General features: G+C 41.1%; 1 protein-coding gene across 4 annotated transcripts in view; it reads right to left on the bottom strand.

The window, feature by feature from the left end:
* The window catches only part of TGFA (transforming growth factor alpha), a 106,229-nt gene that overhangs the window by 25,813 nt on the left and 59,246 nt on the right, over positions 1-21,170 (bottom strand). For 2 of the 4 annotated variants that reach the window (XM_054545997.2, XM_054545998.2), the window contains exon 1: positions 8,165-11,002. In XM_054545997.2, coding sequence (XP_054401972.1) covers positions 8,165-8,201 — 37 coding nt within the window. In that variant the 5' untranslated portion in view covers positions 8,202-11,002. 4 annotated transcript variants of the gene reach the window in all.

Below are 21,170 nucleotides of genomic sequence, written 5' to 3'. Positions count from 1 at the left end.
TAATTCTTAATTTTTGTGAGTGATCCCGAAGAGGAAGGGCACTGTCAGCATCTAGTGTGGCAATGCTACTGACCTTTGCAGAGACAGCAATGCCCCATCAAGGAAACTGATTGACAGGGGCATTTCCTGGGGCTGTGTGTGCAGGCAGAAGAACAAGAGAGTTTTCAAATGAGCAGCGGATGTCAGCAGAGTTACGGAAAAGGAATCCCTGTCACATTTACAGTAGGAAATTGATCTCAAGTGTTACCAACTAATGAGGGGAATTCAATTTTGCTGTCTTAGAGCGGGGAGTGTGGCATGGTGGAGATGAGATAAATATAATTATGCAACTCATTCATTATTAAACCCAAGATCACTGAATATCTTTTAAATGATGGATATAAAACCATTTAAAAACAGAGTTTAGCTCTGCAGTACCATCATTTTAGAGAGAAGGGGCCTTCGTTGTAGTTAAGCAGTGAAAGAGAGAAAGGTAACTACAGTGCTACAGTTCTCTTGCTGTTCCACTTGTTCAGCTGGTTGGGGTGGGGCAGGGCCATTTTTGTCTCTACCATCCCCCAACCCCAGATTCTCAATTTACTGAGAGAACTCCTATGCTTAAAAGAGAACATATTTTTCCTGTAACATAATCCCTGAAAAATTTCCTAATTCTTCAGTGATCTTTTCCAATATTGACCAAATCTGACCCTATTTGCTTTTTAACTTTCCCTGATCATACACTGACTTTAGATCCTACCCACCCCTCCATCCCCATTGAAGGGCAGGGACTCCATATTATCTCACTAAACATCAAAAGCACCCTGTGGGGTTAGCATTATTAGTCTCTATTTTTAAGACAAGAAAACAAAACTGAAGCTTAGATAACCTTGTCAATGGACACGTAGCTGGAATGTAGTAGAACTGAAATTTGATCTCAGTTTTCTCTGATATTGAGATACTGAAGAGCTATAGAAAATTAGGATGCTATTCAAGTCCAGAAAGACAAATGCTGAGAAGGCACATGATCCCAACCCACAAATCACACTGGCAGTGAGGAAGGGGAACACTTAACTAGTGAACATCTTCTAGTAATCAGAAAGGGGCACTTTCAGGAGAAACAAGAGGAAATATTACTTTATTTGGGGGAGGAGTGGGGAACTATACATATGGAACTTATTATTCTCACAAGGGAGCAGTGGTTGAAAATACAGATGCAAAAGAGATTTCTACATGTCCAGGGATGATGGTTAATTGAGGAGCTGCTGGAAGTAGGGTGGTGGCTGGAACATGAGGTGCTATCAGGCCTTCCACTAAAGGCAGGAACCTCTGGGCTACACAATGCTCTTGTCCAGGAGCTCAGAGCAGGCCTAAGATGGCCTTCTGAATTGCTTTTGCAGCTTCAAACAAGATGCTGTAGGTGAAACCTAAGGGAACATCTGAGCCATTTTAATTCCCTCTGACCATTTCTTCCTTTGGGAAAAACCCAAGGGGCATCAGATGTGATGGAACCAAATTCAAACAGAGATATCGGTAAAGAAGCAAACAATTTAGTTTCTACTTTCCTACAAAGATACTGGTTATTGATAACACAGCAGCCGTGTGTGCGTGTGTGTGGGTGTGTGTGTGTGTGTACTGGGAAAAAAGATATAGAGAAGCCCCACTGGGGTTCATCATGCTTACTTTGAAGGCAAAAGCAGAGTTTGCATCATTTGGTACCTTTTTATTTTCCAACGGAGAAGAAAATCAGATAACATGAACACAGAAGTATTTTGCCAGCTTTCAATTTTATCTAAAGTACCTGGTCTTAGAGTTTTTAACCCAATGTAGAATTTTCTGAGGTTGGACTATGATGATGATGATATCATTATTAGGAACAGCTACTATTGGATTGTCCACCTATTGCAAGTGCTATGCCCAGCATTTTATAGAGCGAATTCTATTTAATCCCCACAAAAATCTTGCAAGGGAATCCTCACTATCTCATCTTACAGATGAGGAAAGTGGAGCTGAGGGGGGTTAAAGTTGTTCAATGCTGCGAAGTCAGCAAATGGCAGAGCGGAAACCAAAACTCATGGTTGGTTTCCTCTAAAGCTCTCGCCCTTTCTAATACAGCACACTGTCACTTCAGAGGGCGTATGTGCATGTGTGAGAGATAGTTGAGAGTTAAGAAGTCCTTATGGGCATCTTCCACACACTCAAGATGACTCTCATTTGGAAAATAAACAAATCAGGAATTACCAGGAAAAGTTAGGGACATTTTAGACTTAAAAGGGCTAAGAGTCCCAAGGCAAATGGCTTTAATTAGCAAAGAGGCTTTGGGAAATTAAAATAAAACCTCAGTGGAATCATGTTAAGTGCGGGCTAAAACCAGAGACGGTATCCATCTAAAGATGCACGACATACATATTTCAACTTGGCCTGTTACCTGTACCCCGACTCCCCCTGGGAACACCACTACCTCCCCCATAAGGCACAAGGAGGAGAGAGGCAGGTATGAGACTCCACAAGCAACCTGCCAATCACCATTCTACATTCATTATGGATTAAAATGCAATGGAAATAGACAGGAAGGAAATATACTGGACAAAGATCACACTCTCTGCCACTAAGCTCCTCTTCTTCCTCATGACTGCATTCTCCAGCTCCCAGGTTGCTTCTTCTATCCCTACTACCTTGGTCTTGGTAATTTTAAGCAAAAAAAAAAAAATTAAGAAAATTATAGGTCATGATTTTGCTTTGAGGACTGGAAGCTAAGCCTCCCCCTTTTCTTTTAATATGTGATAATTTGATTTCAAAGAGACAAATCATTTCCTTCTTTCATGTCTTCAAACCAGAAAGCCCCTTATTATAATTATATCCTCTTGGTGTCAACCAGCATTTGGAAAATACTTTACTTCCAAGTTCCATTCACAACGTAAACAAGGAGGTCTATGTTTGGCTCTCATCAGCTGGCTTTGAATGAGAATGTGAATGGCTCTGGGAACTGGAGCCCAGTCCTACTGGATGGGGAATTCTGTTCTGGCTTTGTTGGAGGAACGGCCCCGTTAGAGCCCAGGGCTACCTGCCTTTGCAGTCTCTGTGTGCCTCTATTCTCCTTATAAATATCAAAATTATTAGGTAAAGTGGTTGGCAGGAAACTCTCAATCCACCCTTAGGAAAAAATGCTTCCTCTTGTTGAGTCTTTGAACCATAATCCCTTTAAACCCTCTACACTGAGCACATATAAGCGCTATTGGGATGATTGTTTTTCTAGAACATTTTATGTCCTCAGAACTTTTGACAGGCGCCTTTTTTCATCTGCAGTTTGCAGATGCAGTGTGGGTGGAAGAAGGATACTCCTCATTTTAAGTGAGGAAACTGAAGAATACAGAGGTAAATTTAAGGCAAAACTTAACAGTCTTAAAAACATAGAAGTGAATTTGTAGTTGGGACTATGTCCCATGACAAAATTGTGCCTCTCTTTCCTATTCCCTCTGAGTTTTGTAAAGATGATTTTGGTTGTCCTTAGATAAAAGCCCTTCAATCAAGATATATTCAAGAGGAAAGAAGCTGAGATGTAAGAGAGTGGTCAAATTATACGCAATTATTTTCTTTTATAAATTTTCAAATTTCATGAAGTGAGCATTTTAGAGTTTGAACACAACCATTTAAAATTAAAACGCCATAACATTATAAACACAGTTAAAGCTTAACCAATTTTTATTTTTAGTGTTTTATTCACAGACAGAATTGTAGTGTTATAGAAGACTGGCCTTGAGGAATCTAGATTTAACCTGCGCAAGAAAAATCATGTTACTGCCTCATGTTTTATCAATAAAAAGGAAGAAGGAGGAAGGAGACAAAATAATCATTTAGAGAAGACAGAAGATGCTCAGAAGAAAGATGTTTGGTAAGAGATGACCTCAGGCTTGGTCTCTACGGACAGAAACCTCACACACTCCTACCATAAACAACAAAATCCCAAAAGAGTACAGCCTATTTGATCCATTCCATTTCCAACCACTATACTTATGTCACTTTTTTTCTTTTAATTGAAAGAGTTCAGCTGGGAAACTGCTCTCTGAAGGAGGCAGGGAATATGCAAAAGATAAAGTGTGGGCCAGAGACTCCCAGGAGTTCCCCTAAATCTGAAGTCCTTTTTCTCCTGAGAATAGAGACTACATTTCCCAGCCTCCCTTGCAGTTAGGTGTGACCATGTGACCAGGATATGGCCAATGGATCTCAGCAGAGGTAACATGCTCCACTTCCAGGCTTGGTCCGTAAGAACCTCCCTGTGTGACCTCCCTTTGTCTTTTCCCAGCTGCTGTCTGATTAGAGAGGCTCCTGCAGGACATGGAGGAGGGAGGAACCACAGGATGGAAGAAGCCTGGGTCCTTGAATAAGCACATGGAAAGAAGTCTGCAGGGCCAGGAAAATCTGCAGAGCCTTTGACATGAGCAGGAAATAAACAACATTCAGGGTTTATCTATTACAGCAGGGAGTGTTACTCTAATGCCAAGCCTGAAGTCTGAACAGTGTTTAGGGGTTGGTTAGAGAATTTCTGATGTGGGACGAATCCTCACAATAAATCATATCCTTTTCTCTCTTTCTCTGTCTCTTCTGGGAGCCTCACCCAAACATCAACATGCCCTGTGCTTACAATCTGAAGTCAATCTGGCCCTGATTGGGAGGCTCCACTTTGAAACCCTGGTCCCCAGCTTAAGGTCTGTTCTGTCCGTTCTCTGTCCTGGAGGGATCAGGTCGACCTTCACAAACCTCTCCAGGAGTAGTAACAGTCTTTTGGGGTGAGGAGTGAGATCAGCTTTGTAATTGAACAAAGTGTGGATGGGGCAAAGGCTGCTTCTGCAACTCTATAAAACAACATATAAAGTGGTGCCGCCACAATTGACAGCAGGCAGGGCACAACTGTTTTGATGGAAATGCTACACAGCTGATGCAAATGTACTGCATTCTCAAAACCCTCTGGGCAGAAATCGCCAAGGCAGGACAGCATGGTAACTACCATAACATCAATCTTCTTGACATAGAAGATGGATGCCCTACAGTTCTCCAAATGGCCATGATCATGTATCTCACCAGCTGCAAAATCTTAAATCGATACCACTGGAAAGAAAAAAGCACGACCATCCTGGCCCAGAATATCTTGATCATATCTTATTATAACTGGGAACTTCTCATCCATCCATTCTTTAGCTTTACTGGCAATGTGTTACACATCAAATAACTTTTTATAACAGCCCCCACAAGGGATTTTATAATTTGTTATTTAAAAGTTATGCATCTTCATTGTATAATTTTTGGAAATACAAATATCCTAAGCAAGCGACTTGCCGTCTTATCACTGAGAAGAAATAACCTGTGCTTAGAAAACATTTTACAAATGCTTATTATTTTTAGTAGGTTGCCTTTTTTGTCTTTTGTATAAAAGATCATGTTTCTTTGACTTCTTTCCTCTTTTGTGGTGATTTAGAATATAAATACTCTTTTTAATGTATTGTTTAAATTTTTAAAAAATTTAGTTTATTTTCTCAACTATCAATGTTAAAAATGAAATTTGATGTGTCATTTGATAAAAAATTAGCATACTTACTTCCTCCTCCTTTTTCTTCCCAGTTACCAGTTTTTATTTCTGTCATCTGATTTCATATCCTCATTATTTTATATATAAAACTTATATTTCAATAATTAATTTTGACATCTGTACTAGTATAACTAAACTGGCAACAGTTGCTTGGACACATTATCACTGGTTTTGAAAAAATTATATCCTCCCCATTTGGGGGTTTTTATCTTGATACAGCTGTTATCTAGCTGCAGAGGCTCTTTGGACATTTTTTTCCAGGAAGGGCATGTGAAAGGTATATCCATATAATGAAATATTATATGTCTGAGAACATCTGTGTTTCATTAATGTACATGGCTTTGCATGTGAATGACAACTTGGGTCATGAGCTTTGGAGCCCACAGGCCTCCCACCACTGACTTCTGGCTTGTAGTTGATGAAAAAACTGAAGCTAGATTTACTATATTCCTTTGTAACCTGTTTTTATTTTCACTTCAGTGCTTATAAGACCTTTTCTTTGCAATGAGAACTGGTTAAATTACCCTGAAGTTAATGCTTTCAATCTTAAGGACAAGTCTTTTTCAGCTTAAGAAAGTTCTCTTTAGTATCTTTGATGATTGTGTCAGCCTTAGTTTTCTTGTTTCCTTTTGGAATTATCTGTATGTTGGATCACCTGGTCCTTTTTTCCTTTTTTTCTCATTATTTTTGTTTTTCAGTCTTGAGTTCTGGGAGAAATTTCCCAGCCCATTAAAAAAAATTACTGACTTTACTGTGATATCTAATCTTCTGCTCATTAGTGTATTGTGGATTTAAAATTGGTCAGCATATTCTGTCATCTCTTTGTAGCTGTTTCTTACATAGATGCAATGTCAGCTTCAGTCTTGAAGACATAAATTAGATTATTCAATATCTTTACCCATTTCTTAGGAATAGAGGCATTAGTTGAAATTCCTCAAAAAATCTCATATGATGAAATCCTTTCTTGTGGCCAGCAATTTCTTGCATCATCATCTTTACAGAGAAAGATCTGCTTTCGTGTAGCATGATGGGGAGTTAAGTTGGGCTTCATCAGAGACAATGGCCCTATTCAATATTTGGGGGCCAGATAAAGACAGAAAAGGGGAAATTTAACTGTAGTGCCTTCAAATATTTAAGAAATCTATTTGGTAGAAGCAGGAGACAACAGGTACACACCAAAGAGTTTTCTCTTTTCCCCTGTGTTTTCCAGACATTCATGCCATGCCAGTAGTGAGAGCTGACTGAGTTTGTCACTTATTGTGGCCTTGACTGTGTCCTTTCTTGAGGCATTGGCAGGATCCAGATGGCCTTTCCTCACCCTCATACCTTGGCCTTCCAAGATTTGGCTGTTTGGGTGATTCTGCTCCTGACAATCCTGTCTTCCAGAGGAGTGATTGTTGGACTAGGGTAGGAGGGCTGCCACCTGCATGCTCACTGGCAGAAATTCTTCAGAGCTTCTAGTACTGATACACATTTAGAAACGGTTTCATATTTCACTGATTATTTCAGTGAGTGTCCAAGGGTAGATTGGGCTAAGGGAGGAGTAAACGTGGTATGCTGTAGTGTTAATTTCCCTGGAAACCCTTTGCTTATGGACGTTTTCTACATTATATGCCCACGTGATGACCAATATAACAGTGCCTCGCCACCCCCACTAACCACTTAAAAAGTTTCTCCAGGAGGCTCTTTTAAAAATGAGTGCATTCTCAGTTCTCTCTATGGGAATCCCCAGCAAAGCATCAGCTAGTATTTTTGCATACTCAAAGAGTGGACTGATTTCCGTTGGTGGATATCTGAGCCTTCCCTGGACAATATCCCCCAGAGCTGCAACCCCCCTCCCTCTCTCCAAGGTGTGCCAGGATTCCCCGTGAGGAAAACTCAATGCCAACATTCCTGCCTCTTCCATAATCTAAAGGCTCTGCCTCATAAAAAAGTTGGGAATTCCTGGTTTAAATCCCCTGGGCTAAGCGTAAATCAAGCAACTTGGAGCTCTGCTCTTAAAAGGAGAAATGTTGGGGGATTCCAGAAACACCAGGGTCATTTTACCTCTTAATAGTTTCTCCAAGCCATACTGATTCAGAAGCAAAGACCTCATAGTTCCATGACAAATTTGTTTTTCCTCAAAACTAAAAGAAATGAAGCCCTAAGGGTCTCATTTCACAAAATTCTCCCCTAATCCAGAAGTGAAATATCAAAGAGTTGGAGGTACTCACAGCTAACTTTCTACCCAGTCAGGGTTCTGCATATGGTGTCCCTGGGAGAGGACACCCAGCCTGTGCTCTACTCTTCCAGTACTCAGGGGCTCAGTCTCTAAGGTAGTACTAAGTACTACTTCCCCGAATAGAATGAGCTGCCTTAGTACTGGCATTCTGTTTGGGCAGATTATTGCTAGGAGTTTCTTCCTTAAACACATTAACATCTGCCTCCCAGAAACCTCTGTGTATTGTTTTGAATTCCATCCTTGGAAGCCACACAGAATAAGTCTCCCTCTTCTATACAGCAGTCCTTTCCCATTTCTATAGTCAGCCACCAAACCTCTGGGTCTTTGTGGTCCTAAACTCCCCTTGACATCCAGCCTCCAACGTAGCTCCCAATGATCCCTACCTCCTGGTATCCACAGCCTTGTGAAGTCCCCTCCCATACTGTCTCAGGGTTGGTCTGTGTGACCAATAGAATATGAATGAGATGTGACTTCAGAGACTAGGTCATAAAAGGCACTGTAACTTCTGCCTTGTTCTCTTTGTCTCTCTCTCTTGAATTGGTCACTCTGGAGGAAGCTAGTTGCTAAGTCATTGGGACACACAATGGAGAGGTCCATGTGGAAAGACTGAGGCCTCCCAACAATAGCTTTAAGTGAGCCATTCTTTAGCCCCACTCAAGCCTTCAGATGACAGTGCAGCCCCAGTTGCCATCTTGACAGCAACCTCAATGAGAGACCCTGACCCAGAACCTCCCCGCAAAACCACTTCTGAATTCCTCTCAGACCCTGTGTGGGAAAATAAATGTTTATTGCTTTAAGCTACTAAATTTTAATTTGTCATATAGCAATAAATAACATACACTTCAAGTTTCTATAAGTATTCTTTAAGCAAGAAAGTCTGCAAACCTCTTACCTCAGGGAAAATTCTGATTTTTTTTTTTTAGTGCCTTTCTTAAAATAGTCTACTATAGAGAATGGTGACAACAACAACAACAAAACACATTTACCAAATACGTTGGATGTTGGCCTTTGTGCTAAGAGTTTTATACCTACTACCTAAGTTAATTCTTATAAAAGCCTTGTGATATAGGTTCTATTATTCTATCCATTTTACAGATGAGGAATACAGGTTTAGAGAGGTTAAAAGCCTTGCCTAAAGATGTAGGGCTAGGAAGAGGCAGAAGGGAAATCCAAAAACAGGCAGTGCGACCTCAGAGTCCTAGCTCTAAAGCTCTGGGTTACAGGAACAGAGTACAGTAGGAAAACCACCTCCCATGACCTGATTTCTACATTGATAGAACTTAGTTCTCCATCAATTTTGCCAGCAGTCCTGGAATGCTGTTGGATTATATAAGCTTGTGGTCAACTAAGGCCTCTGGCTGTTTCTCCACTTAAACTATTGTCAAATTTGGCCTCATATCTTCCTAATTAAATCATTACTCTTAACCTAAATACTAACTGTTATTATAAGTGTGTCACTGTTCAATTTAACTTGGTTGGTTGGCTGTGATCCATTGTTCTGGCTCAAAACTTTTTTTTTCTCTTGAGTCTTTATTCTATCGTCTAATACTTCAGCTATCATTCTGGGCACTGTGTTGTCTCTAAATCTGATAAACTTTGCCTTACATGTCTTCCTTTGATTTTCTCATAAAATTCTCAACAGGAAAGAAGGATAAAGCCTGCTGGCATACCCAAGAGTCCCCCTTCTAGGTCAATACATCAACAAATGTTTTCTGAAGATGACCTAGTTAAAAATGTCCTGCCCTTCCCAAAAGCTTCTAGGTAAACCCATGTCGGGTATGTTTGGGGATCTCTTTATTTAAAGAGGTCACTGGCATTGTTCCTTCTCACCAACTAGCCAACTGTGAACTCTTGTAACTCATATTTCTCCATTTTGTCCAACTGAATATTTTGATTTTGTCATGTGCCTTGTTGAACTCAACTTGTATTCTCTTATACAGCCTTATGCTGGTGGCATTTCCCTCATCAGTCTTACAACACTAAAAAAGAAGTAAAGTTAATCTGCTGTGACTCATTTTAATAGATTTACTCAAGGGCTTAGGTTTTAATTCTTTATTTGCTGTAATGAATTGGTCTAATGTTTTCCTGGGAGTGTCAAGTTTTATCATCTACATTCTAAACAATCTTCAGGCATTTTTACGTCGTTAAAGTCAGAAATGTATTTGTCTTTTTCCATTCTCTGAGCAATTTTTACATTTGCTGCTATTTCTTAAAAGTCACCAACAGGGATGGGTGATTTTTGCTATAGGTTTCTCAGTACATTGAGGTAAAATTCATCTGTACCCGTGACGAGTAAACTCATCTGTGGTATTAGGGGTCTTTTACTAGGATACTCACTCAACCTTTTATTTCATATTTACTGTGTTTGTTTTATTCTTTTTGACAGAAAATATAAAAGCAAAATTATGTCAATAATAGTCTTTTCCTGATCCTGCACTAACCTTTTCTACCTGCCACAAGAGATGGACTTATTCTTTCCTTTTTTTTACCTGTCTGCTCCCAAAGATAGCCTCAGAAAACCATTGGTTTGTGGCCAATAGCCACAACTCTAGTTCTTTCTGTCCTTCAGTTTTCCTGACATTCTCATAAACACCTGCCACCTAGGAGGCACCAACATACTTATTCACTCAACAAAGTGCTCTTCCATTCTATTCTTTGTCACCTCTTGGGACACGTCCTTCTTTTGATGTTCTTGCATAACTTATTAGATGATGTATCAGAGAATTCCTTCTGCAGCCACATTTGGGTTCCTTACAGTCTCTCTCCCCTTTACTTTCTCATGCACCCTCTGACTACAAACTCAGAACTCTATGAGCCTCTCAACTGGCCTGGCCATATTCCCTTTTAGAATCATGCTTGTGGGATCACATCTGGTTTTACCCTGAATTTTTGGATACTCTGATTGCCTGAAATTGAACTCTACCTAGTGTTTCCTTCTCTCACTTCTATAGCACATATAGATACCAACCTGTTATCCTTTCTGATTAAGACTGCATTCACAGAAGCAGGTGTCCCTGTTGTCTTCTTTATCTTCTGAGTAATACATAACCAACAGGCATGTAAAGAATTCTTCAGGTGTTCAGTTTGCGGCATGCTGAGATTTCCAGAAAATGTACCCATCTGAAGTTTGCTGTCAAACCACATTCTATCCTTATGACTACTTCGTCATCAAGATCCAGACAATATTAATTTCTTAGATCAACCATCTATCTACAGAATTGATCTATGATGATTTAACTTTTGATATCCCCACTATTTTTCTTGAAGCAACTGTCCATGTCATTATTGAGCCCATTTGTTTATTTGGGGCTGCCTGGCAAACATTTCTTTACTTCCTAACAGCACTCAGGTTTTCTTTTAGGGAATTACCTCTTCCCCTACAGGTTTACATTGGCTTATCACCATGATCAGATGTGCTACCCACCCTTCTATCCTCTCTACCTAAAATATGAATCTTGATAAGAAAGACAAAAAGATAATGCTGATGGAATTCATGCACTATAACTGTGGCATGTTGAGCAGTTTCTGTTCTGAGATAGAATCTGCCATTCCTGATTCCTGGCTTCCTGGAGTCATCTGGGTTACTGTTCTGTTCTAAGGGTGATTCTCCAGCTTTCCCACAGATTCTGTGTGCTCCCAACAGCCTTCCAACAAAGTTGCTTTTGTTCAAGTTAGTTGGAATTGATTGCTGCAACCAAAGAACCCTAGGTGATGTATTCAGAACAAGATCTGTTCTTCAACTGACTTATAATGCTATTCCTTGTCACCAACTCTCCAGTGTCCACAGGATCATGGAATCGCCCATTCAACTCACTGCAACCATTGATTTGCTTCAGTTTTCCAAAAACATTTCCTTAACAAGCCCACAGGCAGAAACTGAATTGAAATGCCAAGTTTCATCTATTCACTGCCCCCAAAGTGAGCTATAAAGCTGTAGTTACCCAAGGTGGTAAGCCTTGTTTATAGCAATACTGTGTTCTGTAGCTTTACCGCTCTTCCTTCTTCACTCAAGCTCACCCTTCCTAAATTGATACACCTACCTTCACAGTCCCCCCACCTTTTTTTTTGAGACAGACTCTTGCCCTGTCACCCAGGCTAGAGTGCAGTGGCACGATCTGGCTCACTGCAACCTCCGCCTCCTGGGTTCAAGTGATTCTTCTGCCTCAGCCCCCTGAGTAGCTGGGATTACAGGTGCCCGCTGCCGTGCCCGGCTAATTTTTGTATTTTTAGTAGAGATGGGGTTTCACCATCTTGGCCAGGCTGGTCTCGAACTCCTGACCTCATGATCCACCTGCCTCGGTCTCCCAAAGTGCTGGCACAGTCCCTTTTAATGTTTTATGAAATTAGAAAATAAATCCAGTATCACCTCTGAAGACTGAGAATCAATCCAAAGGAACTGAATACTGCTTAGTTTTCAAACCATCCCTGCTACCCTTCCCATAGCATCTGGCTTGACCATTTTGAGTCTTTTTTCTTTCCCTGCAATTTCAGCTTAGGGACATACTGACCAGCTCAGTGGCTCTTTTGCCAAACATGTACTTACTTACTTCCTGGTCTTTGTATGCTACAAAGACATTATAGCTGAAATTATATTCATATATTGCATTTATGCAGGCAACCACCCCACTCTGGTGGCTGGCTGTGTTGGCCCTTCTCTATCAAGTCTCAGATGAACAGTCAAGAAAGACCAGATACTTACTAATTGGCTACATCAGGGGCAACACTGTATCCTTCAGCAGGAAGTCACAATTCACAACCATATTTCCTCCTCCTGGAACTGAAGACTCTTCTACACTCCCAAGTGCCAAGCTGATGGTATTTGAAAGGCAAAAGCTCACAAAGTATATATCTTAATTACAGTGCCCTGAACATATTTTTCCTAGCCTGCTACATCAGGAAGTCATTGCTTTCTACTGCCCACTGGAGTGGACTTTTCCCTCACCTACCCACTTGTGACACTCTTCTTGCAGATGGAGGTCTATATTTTGCCTCCAGCCAATATGGCAAAAATGACCTCTGTAGACTTAGATGGTGAAACAATGAATATTCTGACCTATTCCACAGTGGCCCTTAAGGGACAAAGGGTACAGGGAACAAAGGCAGGATATTTTGCCTCCTTCCATCCGTGTCTGAGTACCTCTAAGGTATACTCCTCTTGGTTGTATGAGACCCCAACTACAAACACCAAAGCTGTCTCTCAAAAACATCTAAGCAAATTCCAACAAGATCCTTATAATTGCACCCCCTGCCTTTATTCATTTGTGTTTTTTGTTTGTTTGTTGTTGTTGTTTGTCTTTTTTTTTTGAGACAGGGTCTCACTTTGTTGTTCAGGCTGGAGTGCAGTGAGGCAAACACAGCCTTCTGGGCTCAAGTCATCCTCCTGCCTCTGCCTCCCAAGTAGCTGGGACTACAGGTGCGCGCTACCACGCCAGGCTAATTTTTGTGTGTTTTTGTAGAGATGAGGTTTTGCATGTTGCCCAGACTGGTATCAAACTCTTGAGCTCAAGCTATCTGCCTGCCATGGCCCCCTAAAGTGCTGGAATTATAGGCGTGAGCTACCATGACTGTCTATTTTTTGGTGTTTTTTTTTTAGATGGAGTCTTGCTCTGTTGCCCAGGCTGGAGTGCAGTGGCATGATCTCGGCTCACTGCAAGCTCCGCCTCCCGGGTTCACACTCATTCTCCCGTCTCAGCCTCCCGAGTAGCTGGGACTACAGAAGCACGCCACCACGCCCGGCTAATTTTTGTATTTTTAGTAGAGACAGGGTTTCACTGTGTTAGCCAGGATGGTCTCGATCTCCTGACCTCGTGATCCGCCCGCCTTGGCCTCCCAAAGTGCTACGATTACAGGCATGAGCCACTGCGCCCAACCCTGTTTCTTGTTTTTAATCACTTTTGAAATTGCAAAAGCAATACATGTTTAAGAGAGAAAACTTGAGAGAACAGAAGAGTACAAAGAAAGAATAAACTCAAAGCATGCAAAAGCCATTCACAGATAACCACTATTAAAACTTTGGAATATAAATATTGTGTTTATTTTGTGTTCTGTGTGCCCAACAGGGAATAAAATGATACTACTCATGAACATTTCCCCAACTCAATTAAGTATTATGCTACAAGTTGAGTATTCTTTATTCAAAGTGCCTGGGATTGGAAGTGTTTTGGATTTTGGATTTTTTCAAATTTTGAATATTTGCATATACATATATGAGATATGAGATATCTTGGGGATGGGACCCAACTCTAAACATAAAATTCATTTGTTTCATATATACCTTATACACATATCTTGAAGGTAATTTTATACAATATTGTAGATAATTTTGTGCATGAAACAAAGTTTTGACTGCATTCTAACTGTGACCACATGAGGTCAGGTGTAGAATTTTCCATTTGTGGTGTCATGTTGGTGCTCAAAGAGGTTCAGATTGTGGAGCATTTTAGATTTCAGGTTTTGGGATTAGGGATGCTCAATCTGGACATGGTAATCTTTGATGGCTGAAGTTTTCATCTAATATATACTATTTAACCAATCTCCTCTTATTGGGCATTGTGATAGCTTCCCAATATCTCACTATTATGAAACATTATATGAAACCGAATATCCTTCTACATAGATCTTTGTTCATGCACATTTATGATTATTCTTCTGAGAGTAGAATTAGTGTGGCAAAGCAATGCTCATTTTTCTGAGATACATTATCAAGCTGCATTCCAGGAAATTTGTAACAATTTACACTCTCCTGAGGAGGAGATGAGTGTTTCTTCATAACCGTTCCAATGCTAGATATTTTTCATTGCCCTTTTTGTCAATTTCGTGGCAATGTATGAGACTCTCTTATGTTAACTGCATTTTCTTAATTTCTTGATGTACATTTTTTTTCATATGATTCTTAACATTTGTATTTCAACTTTGGTTAATTAGCTGTTTATATCTTTTGCCTGTTTTTCTAGTGATACATTCTTTCTTGTCTATTTGAAAGTGTTCTTTAAAATACTAATAACTCTGTATCCTGTTATATATGTTACAAATAATTTGTGGTTTGTGTCTTCCTTTTGCTTATGCAGAAGTCACCCTGACATTATTAGTGGCCTTCCCTTTCTTAAGATTATATAAATATTTACCTACGCTTCCTTCCATTATTTCATTGTTTATATTTAATCATAAACCATCTATATTTTAGTGCATAAGATGTATTTCATTATTTTCTAAACAGCCAACCAATTATCCTAACTCCATTTGTTGAACAGTTTATCATCTCCTTATTGATTTGAAATGTTACCTTTATCATAGGCTAATAACTCATTTTCAGTCTTTCTACTTAGTTCCACTGAGATTCTGTTTCTGTACCAGCACCAAAGCATTTACTGTAACCTTGTAATATGTTTAATATCTGGCAGTACAAATTTCTCATCTTCCCTTGCCCCTACCCCTCATTTTTTTGAAAACACTTTGAATATTCTCCCCCGTTTGTTTTTCCAGATGACCGTTAGAATCATTTATAAGTTCTCTTCCCCATATCCAAACCTTTAGGGGACTGACATTATAATTATACATCAAGTTAGAGATAACTGGCCCATTTACAATAAGGAGTTTTCCTAGTCACAAATGTGCTATGCTTCTCCATTTATTCGCATTTCTGTGGTGCACCCTGCAGTAAAGTTCCACGGAAGTCCTGCATACAGCCACCACTGCTGGATTTATTATTTCTCTGTAACACCCTCAGCTTACTTTTAACCATCCCTGACAGAAAAAGGAAAGGCCTCCAGCCACCAAGCCCTGCTATAATACCATACATTGGAGGCTGGAAGGGTGTTCCAGGGCTGGAAAGATGGCACAAAAGATTCCAGTCAAGCAGCACGGGCCCCAGTAGCAGCTGTGTCACACTCACTCTAGATGATTTTGGCCAAGTCCTTCCCATCCCTGGGTCTCAGTTTACTCCTCTGTAAACTGTGCTGCCTGTCTGCTCCTGGGGAGAGGGTGCCTGGCTCTGTGCCACAGGCAGAGGCTCCCTGGGCAGGTGAGCGCCTTCTCCCACCAGCTGTTAGAAAAAGGTGGGCGTTGGAATGCTGCTCAGAGGCACCCTGGCTTCGCTCAACCTGGCGTTTCACACACCCATTCCTTAACCTCATTCTCTCCCTATTTCATTCCTCTTCCCACACAGTGTTTACTAAAATCTCTCAACACCAGACGAAGCACAAGACCAGGATGTTCTGGGCTGCCTGGGGAATGTTCCCACAATGGTGAGCCGCTGGGCAGAGAATCACACGGTCGCCACCCATTCAAGGCAGGGGCACCTCAGTTTCCAACTCAGGGGTCATGGATGTGCTCAGGGACAAGAAAACCATCAGACAATGTCTGAGAGAGGGGCTTTTCCTTCGGTGCTTACAAATAAAAGACAAAAATCCTCACAGGAAAAGAAGGATAAAGGCTGTGGTGGCTTTGCTGTTTGTTTACAAAGCAGTCAAGGGACAAGTGAGAACCTGTGTGGCATTTTATACTCACTGTGTCTACAATCTAGGGTCTAGCTATACGTTCTCTTTTATAGTCTAGGAACTTGCTGTTCAAAATGTGGTCCACAGACAAGTGCCACTGGTGCTACCTGGGAGCTTGTTAGAAATGCAGAGTGTCAGGCCTCACCCCTGAGCCACTGAATCTGAATCTGCATTTTAACCAGGCCCCCAGGAGAGTCCTCCACACATTGTAGGCTGAGATATGTGGCTCTGGTTTACCACCTCGCAATCTTCCACACGCATTGCAATCACCTTGGAAAAGTACCCATGCCAGGGCCCACCCCCACACCCAGAGATAATGATTTAATTGTTATGGGGTGCAGCCAGGACAATGGGATTTTAAAAAACTCTTCAGGTGATTCTAATATATAGCAAAGTTTGAGAACCACTGGTCTAGTATACATACAAATAGATTAAAAGAAAAAATGAGAAATCCCTTCCTGTACTATAAATAGAATCATAGAAAGTTTATAAACAACTGTAGCAAAATTTATTGAAAATAAATTGAACATATAACCACCAATCTGATGTCTTTACCATATAGTGTCAATAAATGATGTACTTGAGAAAATAACAACGAATTGCACTATTCAGAGAAGGTAAAAGATAACAGTCTCTCTCCCATCTTCTTTCCACCTTGTGACTAATTAAAACAAAACCTCCTCATATAGTAATTTTCAAATGATGGCAAATGGGAACATTTTTGTGCTTTAGCCTTAGCACAATTTTCCTTTAGCACTGGAAATTTCAGTCTGATAATGCGCTTTGCACTACAGTTACATAAGTACAGTGGAAGTTCTTGTGTTCACTTGTAGAATACAGAGTTTCCTTTTACTCACACACTCCTTTAATGCAGTTGGACATCAATCTTTCCCACTTAGAAAGGAGGTTTTGTTTCACTGCCAGGGGATAGAACTTCCAAAAAACACAAATGTCTTTCAGCATCATGTTGAGTAAATAATCAAGGGGGTATGAATTGGTCTCTCTCTAACTTCCTGCCTTATTTTGCTTTCAACTCATAGGTGAGTTATGAAAAGACATCTGCCCTAACGTTCCAGCCACCTAGGCAGGATGTCAGCTCCAAAGACAAGTCTCAGCTTATGGTGCTTCCCATGCTTTTTTCGGTTATCTGGTCCTGGAGTCCACTTACAAAACATAAAGGGTAGATATGTCTGTGGACCAATTAGTGCCTTTCCATTCAATTCAAGCCATTCATAAAATTGACTCAGAAAAATAGAAAGTGGCTCTTGGTTCAGGTTTCTCCAATCAGATCAGGTTTTATATAGGATATGACCATATTTGGTGGGGAACTGATCACAGAAAAACTGACAGCATTCTGTAGTCCAAGCCCAGTGGCAGCACAGAGTTCACCCACCCACCTACCCATCTACTTTTAATTGAACTCCTATTAAGAAGGCACTGTCAGCTCCTATGGCCCCACCAGAAACCCAGAAAGTTTGCTGAGATTGGGTCTGAGGACAATGAGTGGAGGTTCGGGATGGTGCTTCCTTCAGGCTATTCAGCAGCCAGGTATGTAGTGTCAGGGATAGGGTTGGAATGGGGTCTCCCAGGACAAACCCATGTTGGGGCATGGCAACAATAAGGTGTGGGGAGGTTGGCCAGGACCAGTGGCTTTCAGTTCAGTAAAGTGTGGGGGACCCAAAACCCTCCCAACCCAAACCAAAGTTTTCAGCTTGGTATGATTCAGAAGTCATCCATACCACACCAGGCAAGGAAAGCCCACTCCACTCAAGATGGCTCCACCAAAGCCCACCTGTGCTTCCATGAGTCTCTGGATTGTGAACTGGCCTATATGAAACTTGGTTTTTAAAAATGTTCATTCCCTTTATCTTCTTGAAAATTCAAAAAGGATAAAAGTGTACAATGTCAAGTCTCCCTCTTACCCTGTCCCCAGCCGGCCATGCCCCTTCCCCGGAGACAGTGGCATAACAGGGTCCCATGCACATGACTGTTGGCATTGCCTTTATTCTTGGAAGGGCTCTTCCTTTATGAGCAAAAGACATTTTTTGCTGTCCTCCGGCCCCCTAAGGAAAGGCTCACATATGGCTTCCCTGCCCTGTGCAAGATTCCATGGCTCTGTCAGTTTCCTACCCTCATCCCTTGGGAAGTCCCAGGGCAGCACTCCACACATCACAGAGTAAAAGTGCATAAAACCCAGTAAATGAGCTGCACAATGGCACATCTCCAGCTTCTTGTAGGTGAGAACTTCAATTCTACATTTTTTTAAAATTTCTTACCAAATATTAACTTAGCTCTTTCCTTGTGCAGGAATACTTGGCTAGATGCTGCAGAAAAGAAAAACCACGAGCAAGTCATGCCTTATATTCACAGGATCTTAGACCTGCATGAGGTCTAAGATTTATGATGATACAGGGAGAGGAAAAAGTATCAAGAAGGGAAGAAATGGGGGAAGGCAAGAATATAGACAAAACTTTGGGACCTGACACAGCCAGGGGTTGGGAAGGGAAGAAGAGAGAGCAAGCTTGTCCTATACTGATGCGAGCTACCCCATAGCCTATAATTGCACCTTAATAGATACTTGAATGCGCCATTTCCTTCTCCACACCTGGTGAAGGTGGAGCCCAGAGGAGAGGACTCTAGAGCAGGAATTAATGGGCTCTGGCTTGGATCATGGTCAATCGAGCATGGCCCTGGCATCTTCTCAGCTGGACTGTGGTCCCTTGAGGTCCAGCGTGGACAAGATGAGTGGCTGCATGCCCCATTTCTCACCATCACCAGGCAAACAAGCATTATTTTCCCATTTCATTGACAAGGAAACAGAAGCAAGAGGTTAAGTGACTTGTCTAAGGATGCTCTCTGCTTGTTGGCACTAGGGCCATTCCACAGCTCCACGACTGTCTGGTGATTCAAGCCCAGGCTTCTGTTTTCTTCTCTCACTGTATGAGGCTTTGTTCACCTTGATGTTTCTGGACATCCCTTTTAATTATTGAACTGAATTTGTGCAAAGTAGGGGTTTTCCATATTCTCATCTTTAACTTCAAAACCCAGATTCCATTTCACAACCTTTCCAAATGTTGGGTTAACAAGTCATAACTACGACCCTTTTACATGTTTCTTAATCACCAATTGTGCTTCAAATGTGCTCTGAAAAACAAAGGTGTCTTTCATGTTATTCCCTGATAAAAAAAAACTTTACATTTAGTTAGAATGCTAAATTCTATAGCAATTTGTGTCCAATGGTTATAAGATTAATTCATTCTGATTTTAAAACTCATTCTCACTTGAAAATTTTAAAATGTAGCCCTCATTCCCTATAGGCTCATATACAAATATGAAAACTACATGTATGTATTTATCTTTCATATATTCAATCTCGAATGGTAATGAATATTGATTATGGTTCCTGTGCTTATATATAGATGAAAGAATGTACATGATAAAACCCAAATGCTCCACGTACCAAGTTATTAAACATGCCATATACCCTGTAGTATCAAGCAGTAACTCTCACCATTCATGTTTCAGTTTCCTTCAGCAGCACTGACTGTGGCTTTCTATGGGCCAGAGAGCATGTGAGGAGACTCAGGAGGCCCACCTTCCCTTCTGGACAAGTGACTGGGGGAACCTGGGCTGTTCCACTGCATGGCCTTGACATGACACTATAGCTTCAAACTTCTTATTCTGTATGTGCAAAATTTTGCAGTGATTTTAGCGCAGGAGTCTGGGTAGGAGGGATCTTTCAGGACATCTTTGCAGAAAGACCTAGGACCACCATGGGAGACTCTGTGAGGCCTCCACCCCCAATTTGTTTTGGTTCTGATGGCTTCTAACCTCTGTGTTTGCCTCCACAGTACCCCCTGAAATGTTCTAGAATCCCCCATATGAGAACACACTATTCACCCAAGCACCCACCCCAAAAAGGAAAATGCTAACAACAGTGTAGCCAGCTTTTAAAACAAATAAACTAAAATCTACTCAGCAGCCTCACCCATACTTACCAGTGCCATAACAATGACATACCTAATGATGGTAAACGAATGCTTAAGGAGGAACAGAACTTTAGAGCAAGAAGGGAACCTTAGTGATGAAGAAAAGGAGCTCTAAAGAGGTGACTTCCTAAGGTTGGGACTAGAATCTAGGCCTCTGAACTTCCCACTCAGGACCAACTCGTGTATATGCTCTACATTAGTACAAATTTGATTTTTCCTCCTTTTCCAAGTGCATTAGTTTCCCATTGCTGCTATAACACATTACCACAAATTTAGTGGCTTAAAATCACCCACATTATCTCACATTTCTGGATGTCAGAAGTCTGAAACAAGTCTTATGGGGATAAACTCAAGGTGTCATCACCAGGAGGGCTGGTTCCCTCTGGAGATTGTAGGGGAGAATCTGTTTCATCTTTTCCACCTTCTAGAATCTGCTTGAATCCTCTGGCTTGAGGCTGCATCACTCCAAGCTCTGCTTCCCTCATCACATCTTCTCTTCTGTTTGTGACCCTCTTCCCACCCTCTTATAAAGGTCTTGTGGTTATACTGGGCCCACCCAGATAATCCAAGATACTCTTCCCATTTCAAGGTCCTTAACCCCACCTGCAAAGTCCCTTTTGCCACGTAAGGTAACATAGTCAGAGTTTCTGGAGAATATGAGTTGGACATCTTTGGGGGACCACAATTCAGCCTTCTGCACCAAATGAAAATAATTTCCTTCTGTTTGTTCAATCATCTGTTTGTGCTTGGAGTTTTCCTGATAAGTATCTGGCTGCAATGAACACTAAGCTAAGTTTTGGCACAAATCCACCCATGCTTATTTCCTTAGGATAAATTTTTAGACGTGTTATTTCTGGGTCAACAGATAAGCACGGCTTATTTTTCAGCCTTATGATAAGTATTAC

The sequence above is a fragment of the Pongo abelii genome, chromosome 12 (genome assembly GCF_028885655.2).
Source record: "Pongo abelii isolate AG06213 chromosome 12, NHGRI_mPonAbe1-v2.0_pri, whole genome shotgun sequence".
In the NCBI taxonomy this organism is placed as follows: Eukaryota; Metazoa; Chordata; class Mammalia; order Primates; family Hominidae; genus Pongo; species Pongo abelii.
This window is presented reverse-complemented; position numbering and strand designations above follow the sequence as displayed.